At 35.3% G+C, this 25,920-nt stretch overlaps 1 protein-coding gene across 3 annotated transcripts in view; it reads right to left on the bottom strand.

The window, feature by feature from the left end:
- Positions 1–916: 916 nt before the first annotated feature.
- LOC137244181 (uncharacterized) overlaps positions 917–25,920 on the bottom strand; it is a 116,387-nt gene continuing 91,383 nt past the window's right edge. For 2 of the 3 annotated variants that reach the window (XM_067772819.1, XM_067772820.1), the window contains exons 2-4: positions 12,583–12,822; positions 4,238–4,584; positions 917–4,171 (exon numbers count right to left, since the gene is read on the bottom strand). In XM_067772819.1, coding sequence (XP_067628920.1) covers positions 3,684–4,171; positions 4,238–4,584; positions 12,583–12,794 — 1,047 coding nt within the window. In that variant the 5' untranslated portion in view covers positions 12,795–12,822 and the 3' untranslated portion in view covers positions 917–3,683. The remainder of the gene's footprint in view (positions 4,172–4,237; positions 4,585–12,582; positions 12,823–25,920) is intronic. The other variant, XM_067772818.1, reaches the window with a different exon arrangement.

Raw genomic sequence — 25,920 nt, 5'->3', positions numbered from 1 at the left:
CTGTTAAAATGGGGTAGAAATATCGAAAAGTTTCTTATCTGAACAATCAGTTGTATGAGATATATACTATATATACCACCGGTCTCTATGATTTTTTTAGACAACAATATATGCTATACACGTAAGCATTTGGTGAACTTTGAAGCTTCTGGCTGTTAAAATGGGGATGAAATTGCGAAAATATATACATATATATACTATATATATATATACTATATATACCACCATATATATACTATGTATACCACCGATCTTTATGAGTTTTTCAGACAACAATATATGCTATATACGTAAGCATTCGTTGAAATTTGAAGCCTCTAGCTCTTAAAATAGGGCAGTAATTACGAAAAGTTTCTTATCTGAACAATCGGTTGTATGAGATATATACTATATATATACCACCCGTCTCTATGATTTTTTCAGACAACAATATATGCTATACACTTAAGCATTTGGTGAACTTTGAAGATTCTAGCTGTTAAAATGGGGCTGAATTTGCGAATATATATATATACTATATATATATACTTTAATTACCACCATATATATACTATATATACCACCGATCTTTATGATTTTTTCAGACAACAGTATATGCTATATACGTAAGCATTCGTTGAAATTTGAAGCGTCTATCTCTTAAAATAGGGCAGTAATTACGAAAAGTTTCTTATCTGAACAATCGGTTGTGGGGGATATATACTATATATACGAGCGATTTCATCAATTTTTTCAGACAACAATATTTGCAATATAGGAACGTATATGGTGAAGTTTGAAGCTTCAATCTGTTAAATTGAGGAAGATATGACAAAAATCCTCTTTTTCTGAAAAATCGGTTGTATGGAGGATATATGCTATAGTGGTCCGATCCGGCCGGTTCCAACAAATGTCTAATCGGACACACAAATACACCCGCTCACCAAATTTTATCAAGATATCTCAAAAATTGAGGGACTAGTTTGCATACAAACAGACAGACGGACATGGCTAAATCAACTCAGCTCTTCATCCTGATTATTTCGGTATACTTAATGGTGGGTCTATCTATTTTCCTTTAAGGACTTACAATTTTGGGTTTCGTGACGAAATTAATATACCATTTTATTTTCATGAAAGGTATAAAAATAGATAGGTACTTTGTGTGAGAATGCAAAGTTTCAGGTTTTTTGTGGTCTGCGTGTAAAAACTATGACTGCGAAATACGTATTTCAACAATATATGACGAGAACGTAACTATTTGATGAAATTTGATGAATTTTTAAGCTTCTAGCCGTAAAAAATGGGCAAAAATGACAGTTTATATGGGGTATATAATATATATTCCACCGATCTCTATGATTTTTTCGGACAACAATATATGCTATATACGTAAGCATTTGGTGAAATTTGAAGATTCTAGCTGTTAAAATGGGGCAGAAATTGCGCAGTTTCTTATCTGAGCAATCGGTTGTATGAGATATATACTATATATATACCACCGGTCTCTATGATTTTTTCAGACAACAATATATGCTATACACTTAAGCATTTGGTGAACTTTGAAGATTTTAGCTGTTAAAATGGGGCTGAATTTGCGAATATATATATATATACTATATATATATACTATAATTACCACCATATATATACTATATATACCACCGATCTTTATGATTTTTTCGAAAACAATATATGCTATATACGTAAGCATTTGTTGAAATTTGAAGCGTCCAGCTCTTAAAATAGGGCAGTAATTACGAAAAGTTTCTTATCTGAACAATCGGTTGTGGGGGATATATACTATATATACGAGCGATTTCATCAATTTTTTCAGACAACAATATTTGCAATATAGGAACGTATATGGTGAAGTTTGAAGCTTCAATCTGTTAAATTGAGGAAGATATGACAAAAATCCTCTTTTTCTGAAAAATCGGTTGTATGGAGGATATATGCTATAGTGGTCCGATCCGGCCGGTTCCAACAAATGTCTAATCGGACACCCAAATACACCCGCTCACCAAATTTTATCAAGATATCTCAAAAATTGAGGGACTAGTTTGCATACAAACAGACAGACGGACATGGCTAAATCAACTCAGCTCTTCATCCTGATTATTTCGGTATACTTAATGGTGGGTCTATCTATTTTCCTTTAAGGACTTACAATTTTGGGTTTCGTGACGAAATTAATATACCATTTTATTTTCATGAAAGGTATAAAAATAGATAGGTACTTTGTGTGAGAATGCAAAGTTTCAGGTTTTTTGTGGTCTGCGTGTAAAAACTATGACTGCGAAATACGTATTTCAACAATATATGACGAGAACGTAACTATTTGATGAAATTTGATGAATTTTTAAGCTTCTAGCCGTAAAAAATGGGCAAAAATGACAGTTTATATGGGGTATATAATATATATTCCACCGATCTCTATGATTTTTTCGGACAACAATATATGCTATATACGTAAGCATTTGGTGAAATTTGAAGATTCTAGCTGTTAAAATGGGGCAGAAATTGCGCAGTTTCTTATCTGAGCAATCGGTTGTATGAGATATATACTATATATATACCACCGGTCTCTATGATTTTTTCAGACAACAATATATGCTATACACTTAAGCATTTGGTGAGCTTTGAAGCTTCTAGCTGTTAAAATGGGGCTGAAGTTGCGAAAATATATATATATATATATACTATATATATATACTATATATACCACAACAATATATGCTACATACGTAAGCATTAGTTGAAATTTGAAGCCTCTAGCTCTTAAAATAGGGCAGTAATTACGAAGTTTCTTATCTGAACAATCGGTTGTGGGGATATATACTATATATACGACCGATCTCATCTATTTTTTCAGACAACAATATGTGCAATATACGAAAGTATATGGTGAAGTTTGAAGCTTCAATCTGATAAATTGGGGAAGATATGACAAAAATCCTCTTTTTCTGAAAAATCGGTTGATGGAGATATATGCTATAGTGGTCCGATCCGCCCAGTTCCGACAAATGTCTAATCGGACACGTAAGTATACCCGCTCACCAAATTTTGTCAAGATATCTCAAAAATTGAGGGACTAGTTTGCATACGATCTGACAGGCGGACAGACGGACATGGCTTAATCAACTCAGCTCTTCATCCTGATTATTTCGGTATAATTAATGGTGGGTCTATCTATTTTCCTTTAAGGACTTAAAATTTTGAGATTCGTGCAAAGTTAATATACCGTTTCATTTTCATGAAAGGTATAAAAATGTCTATTGTGTCACCCAGAAAATCCTTACGAGAGGTAAAAATAAATAACTACTTTCCACGTGTGTACGTTTTCTTTTGACACTGACTGTATATTTTTATATAATTAGATTTTTGGTCTAAAATCAATGAAATGAAAAGTTCACTTCAAATTCGTTTTATGTATATATTAAGCGAGCTATCCCTGAGCTTTTTCGATAGCCGCATTGAATCATTCCTTAACAAATTAAACTGTTGTTGCTGTTGTTGTAGCAACAACTAATTAAACTAATCCAATTTAATAATTCAGTGATTTAGTTCAGCAGTTTCCCAACCCTATTAAATATATAGCAGTAAAATATTATGAAAGAAAATGATTCTAGAAGCACAACAACAACAAGTGATTTCATAATCTCCAAATTTAAGAAACGTGCGGATTGCATTCCCCAATTACTTCAGTACTGTCGCCCCATAATGCGATCCAAATCATTCCAGCTGCACGAATAATCAATCTGCAACAGACCCGTTTTGCTCAACACGAATTTATTGCTATAAATTCCGCTGTAGAGCGATGAGAAGGGGCTTCGCTCTGTAGAGCTACAATAAATTGCACTGTCATTGTAACCTTCTTCGGCGCTGCTATCCATTACACCATACATTGAAGGAGAGGCATAGAACATCGAGCAAACATAACAATCGGATGCACTACAATGTGGTGAGGTTGCATAAGGATTAGAGTAGTCATAAGAAGGGGTTGGAGGTGGTATCGATTGTGGTGCGGGAAATTCCAATCGTGGAGCAGGTTTGTCATATAAGGAGGAACCAGTTTTTCTTCGAATTGTAGATTCATAACCAGAAGATCGGTTTATTGTGAATGTTGGTGCTTTGTAAAGTTCCTCGTCAATGGAGCTATGCAATTCAGTAGAAGATGATGAAGAGAGACCTTCAGAGATAATTGTATTAACAAATTATTTGTATAATAAATATATATTTATTGCTGAATACTAACCATCATAATCAGTATATTTATCCTCGTCAGTTTCAATGTTCATGATCATGTGTGACATATAGTCGTCATATTTGCTATAATCTACACCATTAATCTCACTCTTAGTATCCTTGTAGCGACGACGGCGCATCGTTGACATTGGTGACACTTCAGAACAACAACCCAATTGGCATGAATTATTCCATTGGGATTGTCTTCGGGTTCTTGGCATCGTAGCGGCTAAACGTTTTGGTGATACAAGTGGAACCTCAGAGGACGGTGAACGTGCCATATAGTATGGACTAGTCGATAAAGATGTGTCATAGTAGGATTCGGCCGAACAGCGAATGGGCGTGGAACTTAACTTTCTGAAAGAAAATTGAGCTGAAATATTTGAGTAACAATCTAGAAAGTAAACGTCAAATGAGAGGAATAATAAAAATTTCTTATACGAACTACAATGGTATATCGATGGCTTCGTGAGTAAACGTGCCAAAAATATATGTAATACTCCTATATTGCTACAAAAAGCTACATAGGTACATTCCCAAACATCAGAGTGCCGATATATTGCTTTTTAAACGTTTTTGTTTTTGTATTAAATAATCGAATGCATGATGGAATTATGATCGAATGTACCTAAATAAACATTTTTTCTTGTCACACTTATGCTGCTACAATCACAAAAATTTTATAGGCTGTCTTGTTTTGATTTCGAATTCAAAACACATTGCGAGCATTTTCTGTTAGCAATATAGGAGTATTACATATATGGTGCCAAGTAAGTTTTTTTGAATTTTTCAGGGGGAAGGAAGACAAAAAAACGCCTTAATTTCTTTGCCATTAATATGCTGAATCTAAAAATGCAGTTTTATTCTTAAATTTTTCTTGTTCAAATACCAAATATCGTCATATTTCAAAACAGAATTATCTCTTTTGGAACTTGGCACATTTTTTTTTATAATTTTGTTTTATTGCGTGTACTTAGCCAATTTTCATTTTTATACCCAGCGTTTACTGGTAGATATGAGTATTATAGCTTTGGGTAGCAAGCATAAAGGAATCGAGATGTGTAGATATAGGCTACATTATATCAAAATTATTAGCATCGAAAAAGATTTTGATTGAGACATATCATCTACCAATCCTTTAACACGATAATCTGAGCAAAATTGAGATATCCTTGCGAAATTTTGTACAATGGCTAATCTAGACCAAAAAAAGATTGGTATCGATTACAACCACGCCCACTTTTTCGATATCGAAAATTTCAAAAAATTGGGAAAAATGTGATAATTCTGTACCAAAGAGCGATAAAACTTCATACGTGTGTTGATCTTCGGACGAAATATATAAATTTGGTAAAATTTTGGAAAATGGGCGTGGCGCCGCTCACATTAGCAAGAAGAAAATTGACATGGTTTGCAAGCTTTAAATTAAAACCCATTGAAAATATCATATTGAAATTTGTCAAAGGCAAGGTTGCTTTTCTCGAAATAAGTGCACACAAGTTTATCAAAACTGGTAAAAACAAAAGTCTGCGAGAATTAATAAAATTTCACGCGCCCAACGCTTTTATTTAATTGTCTGATCAACGCCCTATATTGATAAGGAGTGTGATGACTAGCAGCTAGGACCTACCTTATCATTTTCTAGCTTTTAGTATTATTATTAATTAATGTAAGTATTGTTTTCAATAAAACCGTTTAACTTAAACATTTTTTTTTAATTATTTTTTTTCAAGTTTTTAGTCTTTATTGACAATTTGTTACAATCTAAGTTCTCAATACATAATCATTCCAAGGACTTTACTGGACTCGGCGCCACGTATGCTTGTCCCTCCTCGAACTCCAAAGTATTTTGATGTCACTTCTACCGGACTGTATGTAATATTTGTTCCAAATATGAGCCAGATCGGACTACAAATACGATTTTTTGAAATATTTCGATCCATACGCCACCTATCGGAGTGTTTTTTCTTATTATTGCATTTTCATCGGGTTCTGAACTATACTCCAAGTTTCAAGCTTGTAGCTTATCGGGAAGTTACTTAAATTTTAATTACAAAATTCGTTCACAACGGCGCTACACAGAGTCAAGCTAAATAAAAAAGTTTAAAAACTATTGGAGTTGGATTATTTTATTTATGTATTTATTGAATTAATCTTATATATTTGCTGAATTGTTATTAAAACTAAAAGTTAAAAGTTGACCTTTCTTATAAATGTAAAAAAATAATAATAACAAGTAAAGGTGTCTAAGCTCGGGTGTAACCGTACATTATATACTCAGCGTGAGCTTCAATCGTACATTTCATTTCAGAAAAATTCCTTTCCTACATAACATGTGGCACCGCCTATTTAAAAAAAATTTCTCCCCATTTCCTCTTACAATAAAACTTGATAAGTGAAATATCATTGACTCAAAACTATTTTTTGCTAAGTTATAGCTTATTATTCTAGTCTACGACCCTTTCAAACTTGTTTTATATCTTAGTTGCCGTAGTCTTTAACCGATCCCGGTAATTTTTACTAGACATATTTTCTGCTATAAGGAAAATATGTGTACCCAATTTTGTTACGATATGTAAATTTTTCTTCCAGTTATGGCTCCCGAGACAAAAAAAAGGGGGCTGTGCCACGCCCTTTTTTTAAAATTTGAAGTTCCTCCTATTTACTGTTATAAATCTACTTGGAAAGTGAAATACCATTGACATAAAGCTCTTTTTTTTGCAAAGATATAGCTTATTTTAGACGTCCACAACCCTTTTAAAACTCTTTTATATAAAAGTGGGCGTGGTCCTTAACCGATTTCGTTAATTTTTCTTTAAAGCATTCCTTATAGTACAGGCAACCTCTCTGCCGAATTTTGTTACGATAGTTTTAACCATTTTTGATTTATGATCAATAATATTTGTTAAATTAATTTTATCAAAAGCGGGCGGTGCCACGCCCATTTAAAATTTTTTTTTCAAATTTTTATCAAGAGTCTCAATATCGGTCCACGCGTCAAAAGTCAACATTCTTGGTGTATTATTTACTAAATAATCAGTTTTTTGTGTTTTACAAAATGTTATATATATAAAAAGTGGGCGTGGTTATCATCCGATTTCGATCATTTTCAATACCAATCTATTCTAGGTCCAGATAAGCTCGTGTAGCAAATTTGGTGAATATATCTCAATATTTACTCAAATTATCGTGTTAATCATTTTTTTTCGATCCTGATGATTTTGATATATGGAAGTCTATATCTATATCGATTCCTTTATACCTGTACAACCAACCGTTATCCAATCAAAGTTAATATACTCTGTATGCAAGGCACGCTGAGTATAAAAATTTGAGTTTTATAATAAGAGGCAAAACTGGTTCTTCGATTTTTTGTAATAAGAGACAACTGAGGAACGAGAAGTGTGGACATTTAGCACAAACAAATTCAAATACACAATCAGACCAATTCTACATATTCTCGCGGAATTTTGTTCTCGCGGATTTTTTTATTCCCGCGGAAAAATTCCTCCAATTCTTTTCCCCTAGGGAGAAGAATAATTGGGGAATAGGAATTTCGAATTTTCGAAGACGGCTGTTTTGTCAATTGAGATTTCGTTGCGCATTTCTTACTTTGTTTAAAAAATTGTAAAGTTTAATTATTGTTGCCAATTTGTTTGAAATTAAGAAATAAGGTATAAACAATGCTCATTATTGCATTTCATGTGGTATTCACTGAAATGAGTAATGAATTGGTGCCACAGCAACATCAACAGAGGATCGTAAGAAGAAGACGGAGGGATAACACAAATCCGCCGGAGTTGCCTGCATTCATTCTGCAAAGCAATTTTCTGGCGGCCAAGTCGAATTGAGTTCGCCTTTCGCCATATGCAAAAACCTATTTAAGCCTTCTTAAAAAATCCTTGCGCAATTTCTGGATGGCTGCATCAAATATGCGAAGAGCTCTTCCGTTGCTTATGATATATTTTTCGACTTAAAGAATATTGTGGTTGTTGTTGTTGTTGTATTAACAGTGAGAATATTGTGGTAGAATGTAAATACATATTTTAGCACAAATTTGTACAAATAAGTGTTCTTTCTTAAAATAACCAATTTCCTTCAACTATTTTGATGCATTCCCTTTAATTTAACTAGTGAAAAAACTCCTAGGGAAAAAACTCGCACGGAATTTTCGTTTAGAATTGGGCTGAATATTACTTTCTCATAAAAATAAATATTTGAAAATTTAGTGCCTACATAATATGTATGTATGTACTAGAGGTTTACGCCGACTACTTTATCGGCGGCGGAGGCGGCGTGGGCGGCGCGCCAGTGTACGCCGGTGTTCTTACTTTAAAAAGCTTGATTTTTCTATTTAAAAAAATAATATTTAGGAAAGGTTTTGTTTGTATGTATTTAAGGAAATCAACGTCTTGGCCATTTCGGAAAGATCCGGGGTTTTGCCTCAAAATCTCGCAGATCGTTCAAAAATTTTCAGGAGTAGCTCCTTGCGGATCTATTGTCCCTCGTTCACTTACTCCAGAGAGGCTTCGAACCTTACCCCGGTCTTTGGAATTGGTACTGCTGCGTCTGCTGGAAAGAAATAGAGATACATAAAATGGTCACACTTTTGTCTGCATATCTCGTGCAAAGCGTAGTTTCACCTGGGGTTAACTCCTAATAAGCGTCGAGCACACACAATTTCTTTAAATCATTGGTGCTTCTTGGCGGTCACAAAGAAATGTAACTTACGGTTGCTATTAATGGTCTATTAATACTCATGACTCTCGTAGCACAGGGCGCATCCAGTTTTTTGGAGCTACACTCCCCGATGATTAAGAGCTACAATTCCCGATGGGCGAACTGTAGCAATCCCGACCACCAGTCGCTACCACGCCTCCTTCACCCTCACACCATATGTCAGCACGCGACTTCGAACTCATATGTACCTTCGTCGACGTCAGTTTCCTAGAAGCTCTAGGTGTAGCTCCGAAGACTTTCTAACGGAATTTTTTTGTCGCGCTCTGCTGCCGAGCTACACCAGAGAAACACCTTGAAACGTTAAGGAGTGACTATTCGGCCAAGGATACCGCCCTCGAAATCATAAGCAGTCTAAGTGGATGCCATTGCGTAACTCATGGGTGAAAATCGTATGATCCTCTGCGCATCTACATGATTAAAATTTTACATGGACCCTGGATAAAATTTTTAAAGTGCCTATGTATTCACATTTGTAAAAGCAGCCGTAAGGTGTAGGTGATATTTAAACTTGGTTGATAAGCTATAATCAATGTGATTCACTCCAAGGGCCTAGTTTTGGATAGGGCCGCCAACTTTAGGAAATGTCAAACAGAGACTTGGGCGTTGAAGGACAGAGTGTGAAAATCAAAATTAACATTTCAGGCACTATTGTATAGTTTCGCAAATAAACAACAGATGTTTGAATGTAAGCCCAAGTGATTTTTCAAACCCTTCTCATACGTACATATATCCTCAACTTAAGTATGAGGTAAGAATCATCACAAAGCAGTATTTATGGCCCTAGAACCTAGTAAAGGATTTTGCATCACTGATTTCGCTTATTCTTTCAAACAATCGCAATATAAAATTTTTTTAAAAATCGGCACCTTTATTGGGTATTTTGCTTTTTTTAACAACTTAAGGACAATTTGAAAACATGTTCGCCTTGGGTCATTTTATTTGAATTAATTGTTCAATATTAATTTTTTGAAAAAAAAAAAAAAATATGCAAAATGAGCATATAAATTTATTATACAACTTTTTGTAGTGTTTTGTTTTAATAACTTGGTGAATTGGGTAATGCAAAGTCCGTGTTAAGCTGACATCGAAAGCGCCTTTTTTAAATAACTTTTGAACAGTCAGAAAGAGTTAAATCTCGCAATTATTTTCTTATAACTGGCAGTGATGCGCATCCGTTGATGCCACTTTCGACCATATCCGACCAATTTTCGACATGAACAATAAATGGCCTAAACAGTCTTAAGCGAGTAGAAAATATAGTAACGCGCCGGACGCCGCCGCCGCCGCGCCGATATTTTTGACAATCGCGGCGTGCGAAAAACGACAAAAATCGGCGGCGGCGGCGGCGTTTATCGGCGGCGTATATCTCTAGTATGTACATATATGGATATTATACGAAGGGCCATTTACGTCGTATTTAACAAAAAAGTTTGTTAGTTGTACGATTTGTTTTCGCGATAAATTCGCCAATATTTCAGCACCATTTCAGGATCAATTTTCGGAACTACAACTGTGATTTTAATATAGTTTTTTAAGCCCTTACCATCGCTGGACATTTTCACGCTACCAGTATATACATACATTGTCTATAAACGCTGAAACAATCAACACTAAAAATTCTCGGCCGTGAATCCAAAAATGCTTTCCTCTACAAATTGTTGAAAGACACCGTGACCTTAAATAATTTGTCTGAATTTGTTTCGAAAAGTGCTCCATCTCAACCAAAATTCAAAATATTTTAGTTATTTGAAACGGTTTTTAAGATGTGGTTTTCTAGAATCGAATACAAATATCGAACACTTATACCAATTGCCTTTTTATAAAATATTCTGAGATAGGGCTTTGTCCAAAAAAATCTGAGGTGGGCTTTTAAAAAAATTCCTAGACAACTATGATTTAAGGATGATTTTTGAAATATTTCCTGAACAATTTCGTGATAGGTCTTTATGTTTTTAATATGGTTTCCAAACTATTTTAAGGGTCTGACTTTGGTTTTTTTTTTAAAAGACAATGTTAGATTTTAGCAAATCAGAACCTAGGTTTAGTGTCTTTTGGATGACTAGCATAGTAATATGGTTGTTAAAATTAAGGACCGTCTATGGTTATTCAAAATGCAATTTACCGGTAGCGTGAAAATGTCCAGCGCTGATAACGCAAAAATAGAAATACGCAATACTAGCCTTAATCGTATTTAAGGATTCGCTCGAACTTAACTAAAAAGAGCTAGAAATACAAGTTCAATTTACTAAAATGTATGTAGCAGGGTTGAGTATGCCCACGTGGAAAAATGCAATATGATTGATAAATGTATCAAAGATGTGGCCTGTTGAAAATATTTCTGCAATAGTTATGATTATGAATGGTCAAGCCACCCATTATGTAAGTTTCAAATGATTCCGAAAACAATTTCGAATTGGCTTAAAAATGATCACGAAAAGTCCTGAAATTAATTCGAAGAACTCACTCAATCAACTAGAAAAATCCCCAAAATTGTTCTAAAACGATACCAAAGACAATCTGGAAATGATCTGGAAATATCCGAGACAATTCCCAAGAGCTTCTGAAAGAATCCTGAAATAGCCGCAATATGGTCCCAAAAACAATCGCGAAATGATTACGAAATAGTCAGAAAAACCATTCCAAACAGGAAGAAACCCAAATTTTCTTTTGTTAAATACGAGGCAGATAGCTTTTTTCTTGATATTCACATGTCCTATAATTTTTTTTAAATTTATACGAGAAATTATTACTGGGTACATGTTTTGTGTGTGCTGAACTTTATTATCTTTCGTTCCTGAGTTATCTCTAATTTAAAAGTCAAAAAAACAGTTTTGACTTTTATTTTTGATTTTTATGTTAAAAGTAAAATTTTAACTACTATTTTTGACTTTTATAATAAAATTAAATTTTTAACTATTACTACTAATGACTTTAACACCGTTAAATAATTATTATATTAATTGTGATTCAAATATTAGATGTGTTTATTGGAGAAAACTGAACAGAAGGAAGTTAAATATAGTAAACAAATAATCTTCTCCAACGAAGAAGAGTTATACAATTACAATAACAAAATGCACGCTTTGCACAAATTAATGTAAACACAGAGGCGCTTAGTCAAAGTCAAAATAAAAGAGGTTTTATATTTAGTTGCAGCTTTTTCGACAGATAGCTCATAGAAAATTATGTCAGAATGTGCGCCAGAATGTCTCAAATTGTACAAAAGTGTGGAAAAGGGATGAAACTGAAATTAGCAAGAAATCCAAATACAAAACAGTATCCCAATGGTTAGGCGACTGTGAGTTTCAGTAAGTTAATTGTGGTTCGTGCCTTGGTGAAAATTTTCAAAATATTACGAAATTGCCTCAATATAATACGTGGCGGTTTTCGAGATGGTACCATGGCAATATGCCAGTAAATGTTTCTTATTTTCCAGTGTTCCTTAATAAACAAAAAAAAAATAATTATTATTTACTGGTGCTAAGCGTATTACTTGATTCTTATATATTAAGGAAATAAGTATGAGTTGAAATTTCGATTTCTTTTATTACGCGACCAGCCTCATATAGTATAAACATGCATGTATTATAAAGTTATCTATCAAATAATCCATACTTCCTGACATAATCGTAGTTCTCCAAATCCCATGGATCCACGTAACAACGTTGCGTTGGTGAAAGCGTTGTCCCGTATATATTCTCTGTATTGTCGATGGTGTAATATGGAGACTCCGAGAAAAAATTTTCCTCATAATTGTAACGACGTGGAGCTGGTAGATGTAATTTTGGACCACGTCGGCGGGGCATTGTCTGGCTGCGCTCACGCATTTCTTAGTAAAATGTAAAAGTTTTGAGCCTGTACAAGTTAACAAAGGAAATGAAAGTTAATAACAATCAATTACTGCTTCACAAATAAAAGGAATTAGCAGATATATATTTGTGGTATTTTTCAAAGTAACCCAACTCGATCTGTCACAAAATTTCAAATTTTATTAAGTTTAATTACAAAAAAAATTCCTTTCTTACCAACCTGAAATAGATACCAATCATTCATGATATTAAATTTGTTACAGCTAATTATAGTTAAGAGGGCTATAGTAAGTATCTCATATACCATATCTATACATATACATATATAAAATTCAAATTATGTATGTAGGTATAGATCGGGTTGCGTCCTAAACGGATCTACCGATCACAACCAAATTTGCACAACCCACTAGAAACCTTCCAGGGATGGTCATAGGCAAAAAATAATTTCCATATATAAAAGGGGCGTGGCACCTGCCATACAAATGGAATCTTTGGTACTGCATAACTCTGAATGTGGTCATGCTAGAACATTGAAATTCAGTAAGGATTTATTCGAGGTCAATCACTAACATCACGAAGAAAATGTGGGGTGAGGGAGAAGGGGGCGTGGCACCTCCCATACAAATGGAATATGTCATACTACATATCTCTGGATGTAGTAATGGTATGATAATGAAAATTGGTAAGGAGCTATGTGACGTTAAGTCCTAACACCTCCAGTAAAATGTGGAATTGGGGAAAAGGTGGCGTGGCACCTTCTCTACAAATGGTATTTTTCAGAACTATGGCTGCCGTAAAAACTTAGGTTATTTTAACAGCTAAAGTTTGACCACAGAGTTGATTTTGGCTGTTATTCCTTTTGGACGTTTTGTAATCTGCCGCCGTTAAAAATTTTTGTTAGCTTCAGTCTATCTACATCTTCTATATCTATATAAAATTCAAACAAACGAGACAACTTATCAATCCATTGACACAGTCTTGGAAGAATCGCAAGCTGTGCATTATCGGGTTGAGTTTCTTAACTCCTTGGAGCCATCAGAAATTCCTCCTCATCGATTAATCCATTAAAAAGGGTCTATAATAATTATGCTTCGTAATATGGATCCTCCGCGCTTATGTAATGGGACAAGGCTTTTCATCACAAAACTTTTACCGAATGTCATTGAAACAATGATTTTATCGGGAAATTTCGAAAAGAACAAAGTTTTTATACCAAGGACTCCATTAATACCGTCAGATATGCCTTTCAATTTTAAACGCCTCCAATTTGCTATTAGATTGGCTTTCACAATGTCTATCAATAAAGATCAAGGACAGTCATTAGCTGTATTAGGATTCAATCCAGCTCATGTTTCACCCATGGCCAATTATACGTAGTCTGCTCCAGAGTTGGCTCATCGAAAAATCGTTTTATTTATACTCCAAATAATATTTAAAAAAATATTGTATATCCTATGGTTTTCAGCAGTACCTAACTTCGCAAAAATACAACCTTAAAATTTATTTATTTTGCATATTTTTATAGAAAAGTGGGGTGAAACCCACGGGCATAAGCTAGTTGTTTAATAAAGCATATGTGGAATTAGCTTTTAAGTAGCTCGAATTAAACAATTTCGATACTTCGTCAGAGATCGAGTTAGGTTACTTTAAAATAAAGCCAGATAAATATGTATTTATATATATCGGGCACCCACATATACATACATATCTAAAGGGGTTAGCACCCTTTTTTGAAATTATGTAGGCCATTTTTGAAATTATATAGGCTATTGTGTTAATTAACTTAAAATCTAAAGCTCCAGCTCCTTCAGGAATAAGACAGGAAACCCGATAAAGCAATATATACCTAGAAATTAAGCACTTGGCCTCCGTAGTTAAGGTATCGTATATCGAATCGGCTCTTAAGGTGAAAGAATTCACCTCAAGGAAAAGAATGGAACTCAAGGGGTTGATAAGCACAATACAAAGCTTTATGGCTTTAGAGCTTCCGCAACCCAATTGTCAACCTCACCTACGCGAGAGGAATACTGTTACAAATATGAATTTCATACGCGTATTAAGCAGGCGAAGCTCTGGCGGTCTCAAGTTCCTCATGGAACTAGGGGTGGGGAGCGGTACGGCATAGAAGGTTTAATGTGGTCATATTAAAGGGTCCGGAGATGGTCGGGCTAGTACCTCAATGGTGCTAGATACCGGAACGTACCAGATCTATATCCGGCAAAGTGTACAGTGGTCCAAAATCGGCGCCATACAGCGGATGACGCAAAGTTGTTCTAAAGGCGCAAAGAACACGAATAGTATGGGTATCCCACCGAATTAGAGCAGTGAAACAAGAGAGAGGTTGTTTTAGGTGGTGGGGCTATGCACATATATAGCTCAGAAGTGCAAAGATTCTATAAAATTAAATTGAATGTAAGGCGCGATAACCTCCGAAGAGATTTTGAGCCGAGCTTCTCTTCCAATTTGCGTCGTACTCCTTTTTAATTTTTCCTAGAAATTGGCGGGACGGGACCTACTTGTTTTATGCCGACTCCGAACGGCATCTGCGAGGCAGATGAGTTTTCACTGAGAGCTTTTTATGGCAGAAATACACTCGGAGTGCTTGCCAAACACTGCCGAGGGGCGAGACCGCGTAGACAATTTTTCTTCTAATTGAAAAACCTTATTTCAAAAATTTTGATGTTGCTTTGCCCGGGGTGTGAACGCAGGGCATTCGGTGTGGTAGGCGGAGCACGCTACCATTGCACCACGGTGCCCGCCAGAGTTTATAAAGAGGTCCAAAATTTGCATGAATTGCGGTCAGGAGGGCCATAAGGCCGTAAACTGCTGAAATGTGCCGTTTTATAGGGGACAACATTCGACAGCCAGTTTTAGATGCCCACAACGGGGTAGGGAGTAACCACCTTGCCTGGTGCGATTGCTGCAACTCAAACAGCTGAATACCTCTTATTCCAAACAATGTTTAAGGGGGATTTGATATAGCGGCACTCTCTAAATCATACAGACATTCTCCAGCTGGAACTCAGCTGGAAAAGCCTTAATGTGTACACCAGGAAAACTTCTTCCGCAGGAAAAGATGGCACCGACAGTGGCTGGATTCACGTGCGCAAAAATAAAAGGAATGCACAGTTTTAGTTATATGCAACCCCGAGCATGCCTATCGTATAGTTTGAGAATATAATTATTGGGATGACCATAGAAGCACATGGTAAACACTTCAATGCATGGTTAATTGTCTTGGGTAGTAGTCGAAATAAAAATAGAGGTCCAGTTTGTCTCGAAAGCCCTGTGTAGCATTCACTCATAAAGTTATTCATACATTTGTACAAACATATTGTAACGAATTTGCTGCAAATCCTCTTATTTGCAATCCTCTGCTAAGTTCGAATCACTAAACTGTTGAATAAATAACTCCAATTTGTAATAATGCAAAATGGCCTTTATTAAAGTACTTCACAATATCACTCAAACTGTGCAACGAATAGCTTGCTTAATAACCACACTGATTGATAGCTCAATGAAACTCTACTATTCAAAATAATACTGCTATTGCTCGCTAGATATCGTCTTAATCGAAACTGCTTGACAACTCAAAGCTAACTGAATTACAGCGCCTCTACATCTGTCGCCTTTTATACTCTTTGGTTTCCTCGTTCGCATTTTCTAGAATCTACTAGCATTGTCCATGAGCTCTCAAACTTCTCAGCTATAACTAAAATTGCACAATTTTATAGTTTTTCTCATTGCATACTTATAGGAGTATCTCAGATATATGCATGTGTTAGTGCATTGACTCTCCGCTGCTCGTATACGTACATGGTACATACATATATGTAGACGCAGTTATTGTTTCGTTTATGTAGATACATAATGATTGAATTATTGATATGCATTCACGTCACTGCTTAGCATCGGCTTAGAGACGGCAGCACTCCTTAGTTTTGCTAATATTCGTGACACTGCCCTCCACCTAAGTCTGATCGTCCCGATTAGACAAATCTCTCGATTTAACCGCTGCTAGCCTCTCCAAATGAACCACTTTCATTTTGGTTCGTGGTTTCTCAATGTTTTGTATGCGGTAGATGGTATCACTGATCTTCTTCACAACCTTGTACGGGCCTTCCCAACTGCACCGAAATTTGGATGGAACACCTTTCCGCCGGTGAGGGTTGTATAACTGTACCAAATCTTCCGCCAAGAAACCTTTCGAATTATTGTTCTCCTGTGTTTCATCGTACTACTCAATACCCTGGTTCGTTCCTTCACACTCTGTTGTTTGGCCGATGAACTACTTCGTAGAGCTCGCGCTGGACGGATTTGCTTTGCATAATCAGTATCGTTCCCACGTTTCCCCACAGTAGTGCGCTCTGGCTTGAAACTACCCTCGCATTCTTTCTCGGAAATTCGTTGCTTCGTTTTCCTGCGTCTGTTAGGTTTTGTTAATGCCAGTGTTTCTCTCGCAGGTATATTTGATTTTGATTTATTTGGCCCATTCGATCTATCAACCTTTACCTTTGACTTTCGTGGTCTTTGTCGAGTCTTTTCCACCAGTACCCGACTACTGCTGAACCCTTTTTCCAAACTAAAGTTAAGTGGTATGTCCGGGCTCTTATAGCGCATAAATTTTCTCCGCATATCGATCCTGATGTCATGGCCAACCAAGAAGTCCACTCCCAATATGACTTCATCAACGATCTCCGCCACAACTAATTTGTGTAGAACCATGACTTTTCCAATTAATACCTCACATACCACTTCGCCTTGGACTTGGTTATACTCGCCTGTGACCGTACGCAACCTTGCTCCAGGTAATGACTTTACTCTCCTGTAGACCAAATCAGATCGAATCAAGGAATGAGATGCCCCCGTATCTACAGTCAGTACACGCTCTTTACCATCCACATTCCCTCTGATGGTAAGACTGCTTGATTTCCTTCCAATCTGCGACACAGATATCACAGGACATTCAATAGCCGGGGCAAGTTTTCGTTCTTTACATCCGACACGCTCTTGCTCATTTCCGCCAGCTTTGCGTTTACGGCCACCCACATTGTTGGAACTATTAGGAACAAGATCGCAATGACGTGCAAAGTGACCTGGGTTGCCGCACTTGAAACATTTAATAACTCCGGCATTCTTCTGTTGAGATCCTTTTAGTGCTTCCAAAATTGTATCTACCCACTCTGGCCTTTCTACTTCCACACGGCGTGCTTTGAAAACTGGCTTACACAGAAGCGACGCTGTTTCCTGAATCAGAGCATGCGATACCGTTTCAGCAAATGTTAGTTTTGGATTCGCATATGTAGCCCGCTTCGTTTCCACATCTCGTATGCCATTTATAAAGCTCTGAATCTTTACCCTTTCAGTGTATTCCACGGGTGCGTCCGCATTTGCGAGATGAGCCAATCTTTCAACATCCGAGGCAAACTCCTGCAAAGTCTCATTCGCTCTTTGATGACGGTTTTGCAACTCGATTTGGAATATCTGTTTCCTATGCTCGCTTCCGTAACGTCTCTCTAAAGCGCTCATCAATGTTTCGTAGTTGTTCCGCTCGTACTCTGGGATGGTCTGTAAGATTTCCGCAGCTGGTCCTTTTAAAGCTACGAACAATGCAGCAACTATATCTTCAGCATTCTAGTTGTTCACTGTTGCGGTCTTCTCAAATTGTAGCTTAAAGACCTGGAAAGGAACAGAACCGTCAAAGGATGGTGTTTTTACCTTTGGATTACTAGTTGAAACTGCTGGGCGATTTAGTTGCAACTGCTCGATACGTCCTCTCAAAGCATCCACCTCGGCCTCGATTTTTTCTTCAAACTGTAAAATTTTTGTATCTTGCGCCTCCAACTTCGAGGAAATACGTCCTTTTTGCTCTTCCAGTTGAGCAGAGATCTGCGATGATATCTGTGCTGAAATTTGAGCCGACATTTCGGATATCCGTGCCTCTTGTGCTTCAATATTCGCTGTTATACGGTTCTCCTGCGATTCCAGCTGAGATGACATTTGCGACGACATTTCGGATATACGCGTTTCTTGTGCTTAAATCTTTGATGTTATACGTGGCTCTTGAGATTCCAATTGAGATGCCAGTTGAGATGTTATTTCTGTCTTTTGCGATTCCAGTTGGGATGCCAATTGCGACGACATTGATGCTACTGTCGATGTTTGTGCAGATATTGCAGCCAATATCATGTTCAAGTCTGTGATGATAACCGTCTGCGATGTTTCGTTTTTCTCTTCAATTTTTGTTGTCTCCTCGCCATCAAGATGAAAGACATACTCTTCCGCATCAATTCCTTCTGCTTCCATTGCCTCCCGTAGCCGTGCCTGAAGTTCAAGTTTAACGCCGCTTGTATTCAATCCACGGCTCTCCAACTCCTTCTTTAGTTGCTGGATCTTCAATTCACTGAACTTTGCCATGTCCTTGTTATCCTCTGGAATTTATTCAACAATTCCTCTTCTGACACCAATTGTAACGAATTTGCTGCAAATCCTCTTATTTGCAATCCTCTGCTAAGTTCGAATCACTAAACTGTTGAATAAATAACTCCAATTTGTAATAATGCAAAATGTCCTTTATTAAAGTACTTCACAATAACACTCAAACTGTGCAACGAATAGCTTGCTTAATAACCACACTGATTGATAGCTCAATGAAACTCTACTATTCAAAATAATACTGCTATTGCTCGCTAGATATCGTCTTAATCGAAACTGCTTGACAACTCAAAGCAAACTGAATTACAGCGCCTCTACATCTGTCGCCTTTTATACTCTTTGGTTTCCTCGTTCGCATTTTCTAGAATCTACTAGCATTGTCCATGAGCTCTCAAACTTCTCAGCTATAACTAAAATTGCACAATTTTATAGTTTTTCTCATTGCATACTTATAGGAGTATCTCAGATATATGCATGTGTTAGTGCATTGACTCTCCGCTGCTCGTATACGTACATGGTACATATATGTAGACGCAGTTATTGTTTCGTTTATGTAGATACATAATGATTGAATTATTGATGTGCATTCACGTCACTGCTTAGCATCGGCTTAGAGACGGCAGCACTCCTTCGTTTTGCTAATATTCGTGACAATATATTTCAACCCGTTTTGGAATGTCTTAAAATACATTGACTCTTACATACATATTCATACAATTGTACATACGTATATTTTGGCTCGCTTTGGTACGGCATGAGATTCTATTGACACATTCATTCATTTGTACAAACATATATTTTGTACACCGTGCATCATACGGTAACCTGAGCCTTGGTATGTCACTGTTTAGAGCATGTTCGCGACAAGCCTTTACCTGTAGACATGGTTCATTTATGTTTGCTGGGTTGAGCATTTTATTTTTTATGCTTGCGTTGCACTTTCCACAGCCAATTTTAATTATGCTTAGAATGCAGTTCCTAGGGAACTGAATTGAATGCATGTGTGTGTTATACTTAGTTTGTAAGTATTATTGTAAGTAAGTATTTTAGCTCATAGAAATTTTGTATAAAAGAAAACAACTTTTGAATAAAGAACAGAATTCAACCTGCTGCCGTTTCAATTGGCAGTAAATTCTATCTGGTGCCGCTAACTGGGAACTGCAACCTAGATTTCGATTTTCTCTTATCCGCAAACATTACAAGGCGATCCTGCCATTTCCTTATTATCCTTTAGAACTGCTGAATTAAATAGGCAGCTTCCCTCGTCTGCTGCTTTAAATATAGGCAGACTTCCTCAAAAAAAAAAATCCTTAGAATTTTTTTGGAAAAAGGAAAGGATCCTGCAAAATTTGAAACAGGACAAAATATCAAAATTACGGCGATATAACAAAAAAAAAATAAATAAAAATTTCGAGGAATTACCGACAAAGAGACACACATCAAGAAGATATCAGATTATTATGAACACATGGAATTGAAGCGTAAGCGTAGAGAAGTGGAATAGACCTTGGCCTGCAGACACACATCAAGAAGATAGCAGATTATTATGAACACATGGAATTGAAGTGTAAGCGTAGAGAAGTGGAATAGACCTTGGCCTGCGGACACACATCAAGGAGATAGCAGATTATTATGAACACATGGAATTGAAGCGTAAGCGTAGAGAAGTGGAATAGACCTTGGGCTGCAGACACACATCAAGAAGACAAACGGAGATAGCAGATTATGTATGTAATTATTTAGGTAGTTTATTTTAAAAAGTACATTTTTGCTAATAAAATTAAGAATTTTTCTCCTCACACTAACTTTTTAAATGAACGAAATCAATAATCAAAAAGAATTTGACATATTATTCATGCATTGTTGTAAATCAATTGAGGAAGAAGTAAATAAATTAGAAAAAGAAAAAGAAGCAGAAGTAATTAAACAAGGCCCTAAGGTAATTAGCATAGAAGAATATAGGCGTAGAATAAAACAACAAAAAATTGAGGAACCAAAGATTCCGGAACCCACTAAAAATAATAAAAGAAAAAGAGGAGGAAAAAGATTTAACATAAGAAAGGCTGTATCCATATTGTATAAAGAAATTAATTTGACAACAAACAAAGAGGAAAAAATACGTCTAAAAAATAAAATTAGGGAATTAAAAGAAGTATAAAAGAATTTTTTTTAAAGGAAACATTTTTTAAATTATAATGCCGAACAAAAACCCAATCACTACGCTTGAGAATAAAATAGAAAAAAAAGATTTAGAAAAGGAGTTACAATGGCTAAAAGGCTTTTGGAAAGATATTGGTATGACTAGGGAACGAAATATGGAGGATGTCATTAATCCTACTACTACAATCTAGGAAACCAGACGCATGCTGATAATGTATAACCTTACAGAATATAAATAAATAAATATAAAAAAAAAATATTTAACAATTATTATTTCAAAATGGGAGGCAAAGAATCCAAAGAAGAAGAACCCAATGCAAACTTAATTAATTCCATTCAAGTAATTGACCAAAGGGTGAATCAGTTGAAGTTTTGGCAGCAAAACTCCTGAATATCCAACAGCGCGGCAGAACTGCAAATCAATACACTGCTGAAATTGAAAAGCTCACAAAATCGTTGGAAGGAGCATACATATCTGACGGACTAACACCAGAGTTAGCAACCAAGTATGCTACACAATGTGAAAGCTATGTGTAAAAAGTGCTCCAGGGATAAAGTAAAAACAATTATGCAAGCTAGAAAGTTCACAACAATGAACGAAGCTATATCAAAATTTACTAACAGTTGCACAGAAATAACTGGAAATACAAATTCAATTTTACATATTCGCCAACAAAATTCCAATTTCCGAGGTAACTTCCGCAGGAGTTACCAAAACAATAATTATAGAGGAAATTAAAGACGTTCTTTCAATAATAACAATAATAATAATAACAGACAAAATAACCAAAGATCTGGTCGAAATTTCGGATAGCGAGGAAATACCCGCAATAACACCAGAAATGTCCGGAATGTTACACAACAGGAAAACCAACAAACTCCAACTCAATAAATAAAACATTATATATTTTCAATTTACACCTTAATAGCTACATATCTTCCAGAACAACTTTGAATGATTCCATATCAACCCTCCTAATCGATACGGGAGCGGATATTTCAATAATAAACAAGTAAGAACGGGACTGTCTTCGGCTGTGCCGAAGACTTCATACCTTTCATGAATGGGGCTGAACAATAATCTTATCCCGTTCGTAATCTCCGAATAATCGGATTTATAAGATAAGAAATATATAGTGAACAGATCTACATACCTTAACGATTTTTAAGATAAATATAAAATAAAAAACAGGTAGGTAATTTGTGTGAGGATGCAAACTTTCAGGTTTTTTGTGGTCTGCGTGTAAAAACTATGATTACGAATCACGTATTTCAACAATATATGACGTAAACGTAACTATTTGATGAAATTTGATGAATTTTGAAGCTTCTAGCCGTAAAAAGGGGGCAAAAATTAGAGTTTATATGGGGTATATAATATATATACCACCGATCTCTATGATTTTTTCAGACAACAATATATGCTATATACGTAAGCATATGGTGAAATTTGAAGCGTCTAGCTGTTAAAAAGGGGCAGAAATTGCGCAAAGTTTCTTAACTGAACAATCGGTTGTATGAGATATATATTATATATACCACCGATCTCAACGATTTTTTCAGACATCAATATATGCTATACACGTAAGCATTTGGTGAAATTTGAAGCTTCTAGCTGTTAAAATGGGGAGAAATTGCGCAAAGTTTCTTATCTGAACAATCGGTTGTATGGGATATATACTATATATACCACCGGTATCTATGATTTTCTCAGACAACAATATATGCTATACACGTAAGCATTTGGTGAAATTTGAACATATCTAAACGATTTTTAAGATAAATATAAAATAAAAAATAGGTAGGTAATCTGTGTGAGGATGCAAAGCTTCACGTTTTTTGTGGTCTGCATGTAAAAACTATGACTACGAATCACGTATTTCAAAAATATATGACGTAAACGTAACTATTTGATGAAATTTGATGAATTTTGAAGCTTCTAGCCGTAAAAAAGGGGTCAAAATGACAGTTTATATGAAGTATATAATATATATACCACCGATCTCTATGATTTTTCAGACAACAATATATGCTATATACGTAAGCATTTTGTGAAATTTGAAGCTTCTAGCTGTTAAAACGGGGCAGAAATTGCGCAAAGTTTCTTATCTGAACAATCGTTTGTATGAGATGTATACTATGTATACCACCGATCTCAATGATTTTTTCAGACATCAATATATGCTATACACGTAAGCATTTGGTGAAATTTGAAGCTTCTAGCTGTTAAAATGGGACCGAAATCCTAAAAAAAATATATATATACTATATATATATACTATATATACCATCATATATATATTATATATATCACCGATCTCTATGATTTTTTGACAAAACAATACATACTATATACGTAAGCAATCGGTGAAATTTGAAGCTTATAGCTGTTAAAATGGGGTAGAAATTGCGAAAAGTTTCTTATCTGAACAATCGGTCATATGAGATATATAATATATATACAACCGATGTCAATGATTTTTTCAGACAACAATATATGCTATATACGTAAGCAATCAGTGAAATTTGAAGCTTATAGCTGTTAAAATGGGGTAGAAATTGCGAAAAGTTTCTTATCTGAACAATCGGTTGTATGAGATATATACTATATATACAACCGATCTCTATGATTTTTTCAGACAACAATATATGCTATATACGTAAGTATTCGGTGAAATCTGAAGCTTCTAGCTGTTAAAATGGGGCTAAAATTTGCGAAAAAATAAATATATACCATATATATATACTATATATACCACCATATATATACTATATATACCACCGATCTTTATGATTTTTTCAGACAACAATACATGCTATATATGTAAGCATTCGTTGAAATTTGAAGCCTCTAGCTCTTAAAATAGGGCAGTAATTACGAAAAGTTCCTTATCTGAACAATCGGTTGTGGGGGATATATACTATATATACGACCGATCTCATAAATTTGTTCAGGCAACAATATGTGCAATATACGAAAGTATATGGTGAAGTTTGAAGCTTCAATCTGTTAAATTGGGTAAGATGTTACAAAAATCCTCTTTTTCTGAAAAATCGGTTATATGGAGGATATATGCTATATTGGTCCGATCCGGTCGGTTCCAACAAATGTCTAATCGGACACCCAAATACACCCGCTCACCAAATTTTATCAAGATATCTCAAAAATTGAGGGACTAGTTTGCATACAAACAGACAGACGGACAGACGGACATGGCTAAATCAACTCAGCTCTTCAACCTGATTATTTCGGTGTACTTAATGGTGGGTCTATCTATTTTCCTTTAAGGACTTACAATTTTCGGTTTCGTGACGAAATTAATATACCATTTCATTTTCATGAAAGGTATAAAAAGGGTCAAATTGACAGTAATGTCACGATAAATAATTCTCAAAAGTGGAATTGGTCAAGGGATAACAAGCACTATTGGCACGGTTAAAGCGGACTTAAAATATGATTACCTACTAATTAGACACAAATTTCACGTAGTAGAAGACAATTTCCCAATCCCATGCGATGGAATATTGAGATTAGATTTCATTAAAAAATATAATTGCATTTTAGATTATCAAACAGAAGGTGACACTCTAATACTAAGACCATATGACTACCCAGAAAACATAATAATTCAGATGACTAACAAACCAACAATTAATAGTATTTCAATTCCCGCACGATCAGAAGTAGTTCGACAAATTCACATAGAAAATAACAATTCAAATTGTCTGAAGGTATTTTTATTGCAAACACACTAGCAAATTCACAACAAACATTCGTTAGAATTATAAATACAACAGATAAAAATGCAACACTTCTAGATTTTAATATTCGTACAGAAAATTTTAATGATTATACAATAGTTAAAAACAAAAAACTCGAAAATGAGGCCAACAATAAGGCAAAATTAGAAAGATTAAATAAAAATTTTCCAAAATTTGCAAATAAAGCACTTAATGCATTATGTGCGGAATTCGTTGACATTTTTTCATTGGAAACGGAACCAATTACCACTAATAATTTTTACAAACAAAAACTTCATACGAAAGACAATAACCCAGTCTACGTAAAAAATTATAGAATACCAGAAGCTCATAAGAGTGAAATTAATAAACAAGTAAACAAATTAGTTAAAGATGACATAATAGAACCTTCAATTTCAGAATTCAATAGTCCAATTTTATTAGTACCGAAAAAATCACTCCCGAATAACCAAGAAAGAAGATGGAGAATGGTTGAAGATTCCAGACAAGTAAATAAAAAATTAACCGCAGATAAATTCCCTTTACCAAGAATTGATGACATACTAGATCAGTTAGGAAGAGCTAAATATTTTTCATGCTTAGATTTAAAGTCTGGATTTCACCAGATTGAACTCAGCGAAGAGTCCAGAGATATCACATCCTTTACAGCAGATAATGGTACTTATCGTTTTAAAAGACTACCATATGGCCTTAAAGTAGCATCGAAATCATTCCAAAGAATGATGACGTTAGCATTTGCAGGCTTAAAACCTTCACAAGCATTCCTATACATGAACGATTTAGT

This window comes from Eurosta solidaginis, chromosome 3 (assembly GCF_040869045.1).
Source record: "Eurosta solidaginis isolate ZX-2024a chromosome 3, ASM4086904v1, whole genome shotgun sequence".
NCBI classification, from domain to species: domain Eukaryota; kingdom Metazoa; phylum Arthropoda; class Insecta; order Diptera; family Tephritidae; genus Eurosta; species Eurosta solidaginis.
Note: the sequence above shows the minus strand (reverse complement) of the source record. Positions and strands in the feature narration are given on the sequence as shown.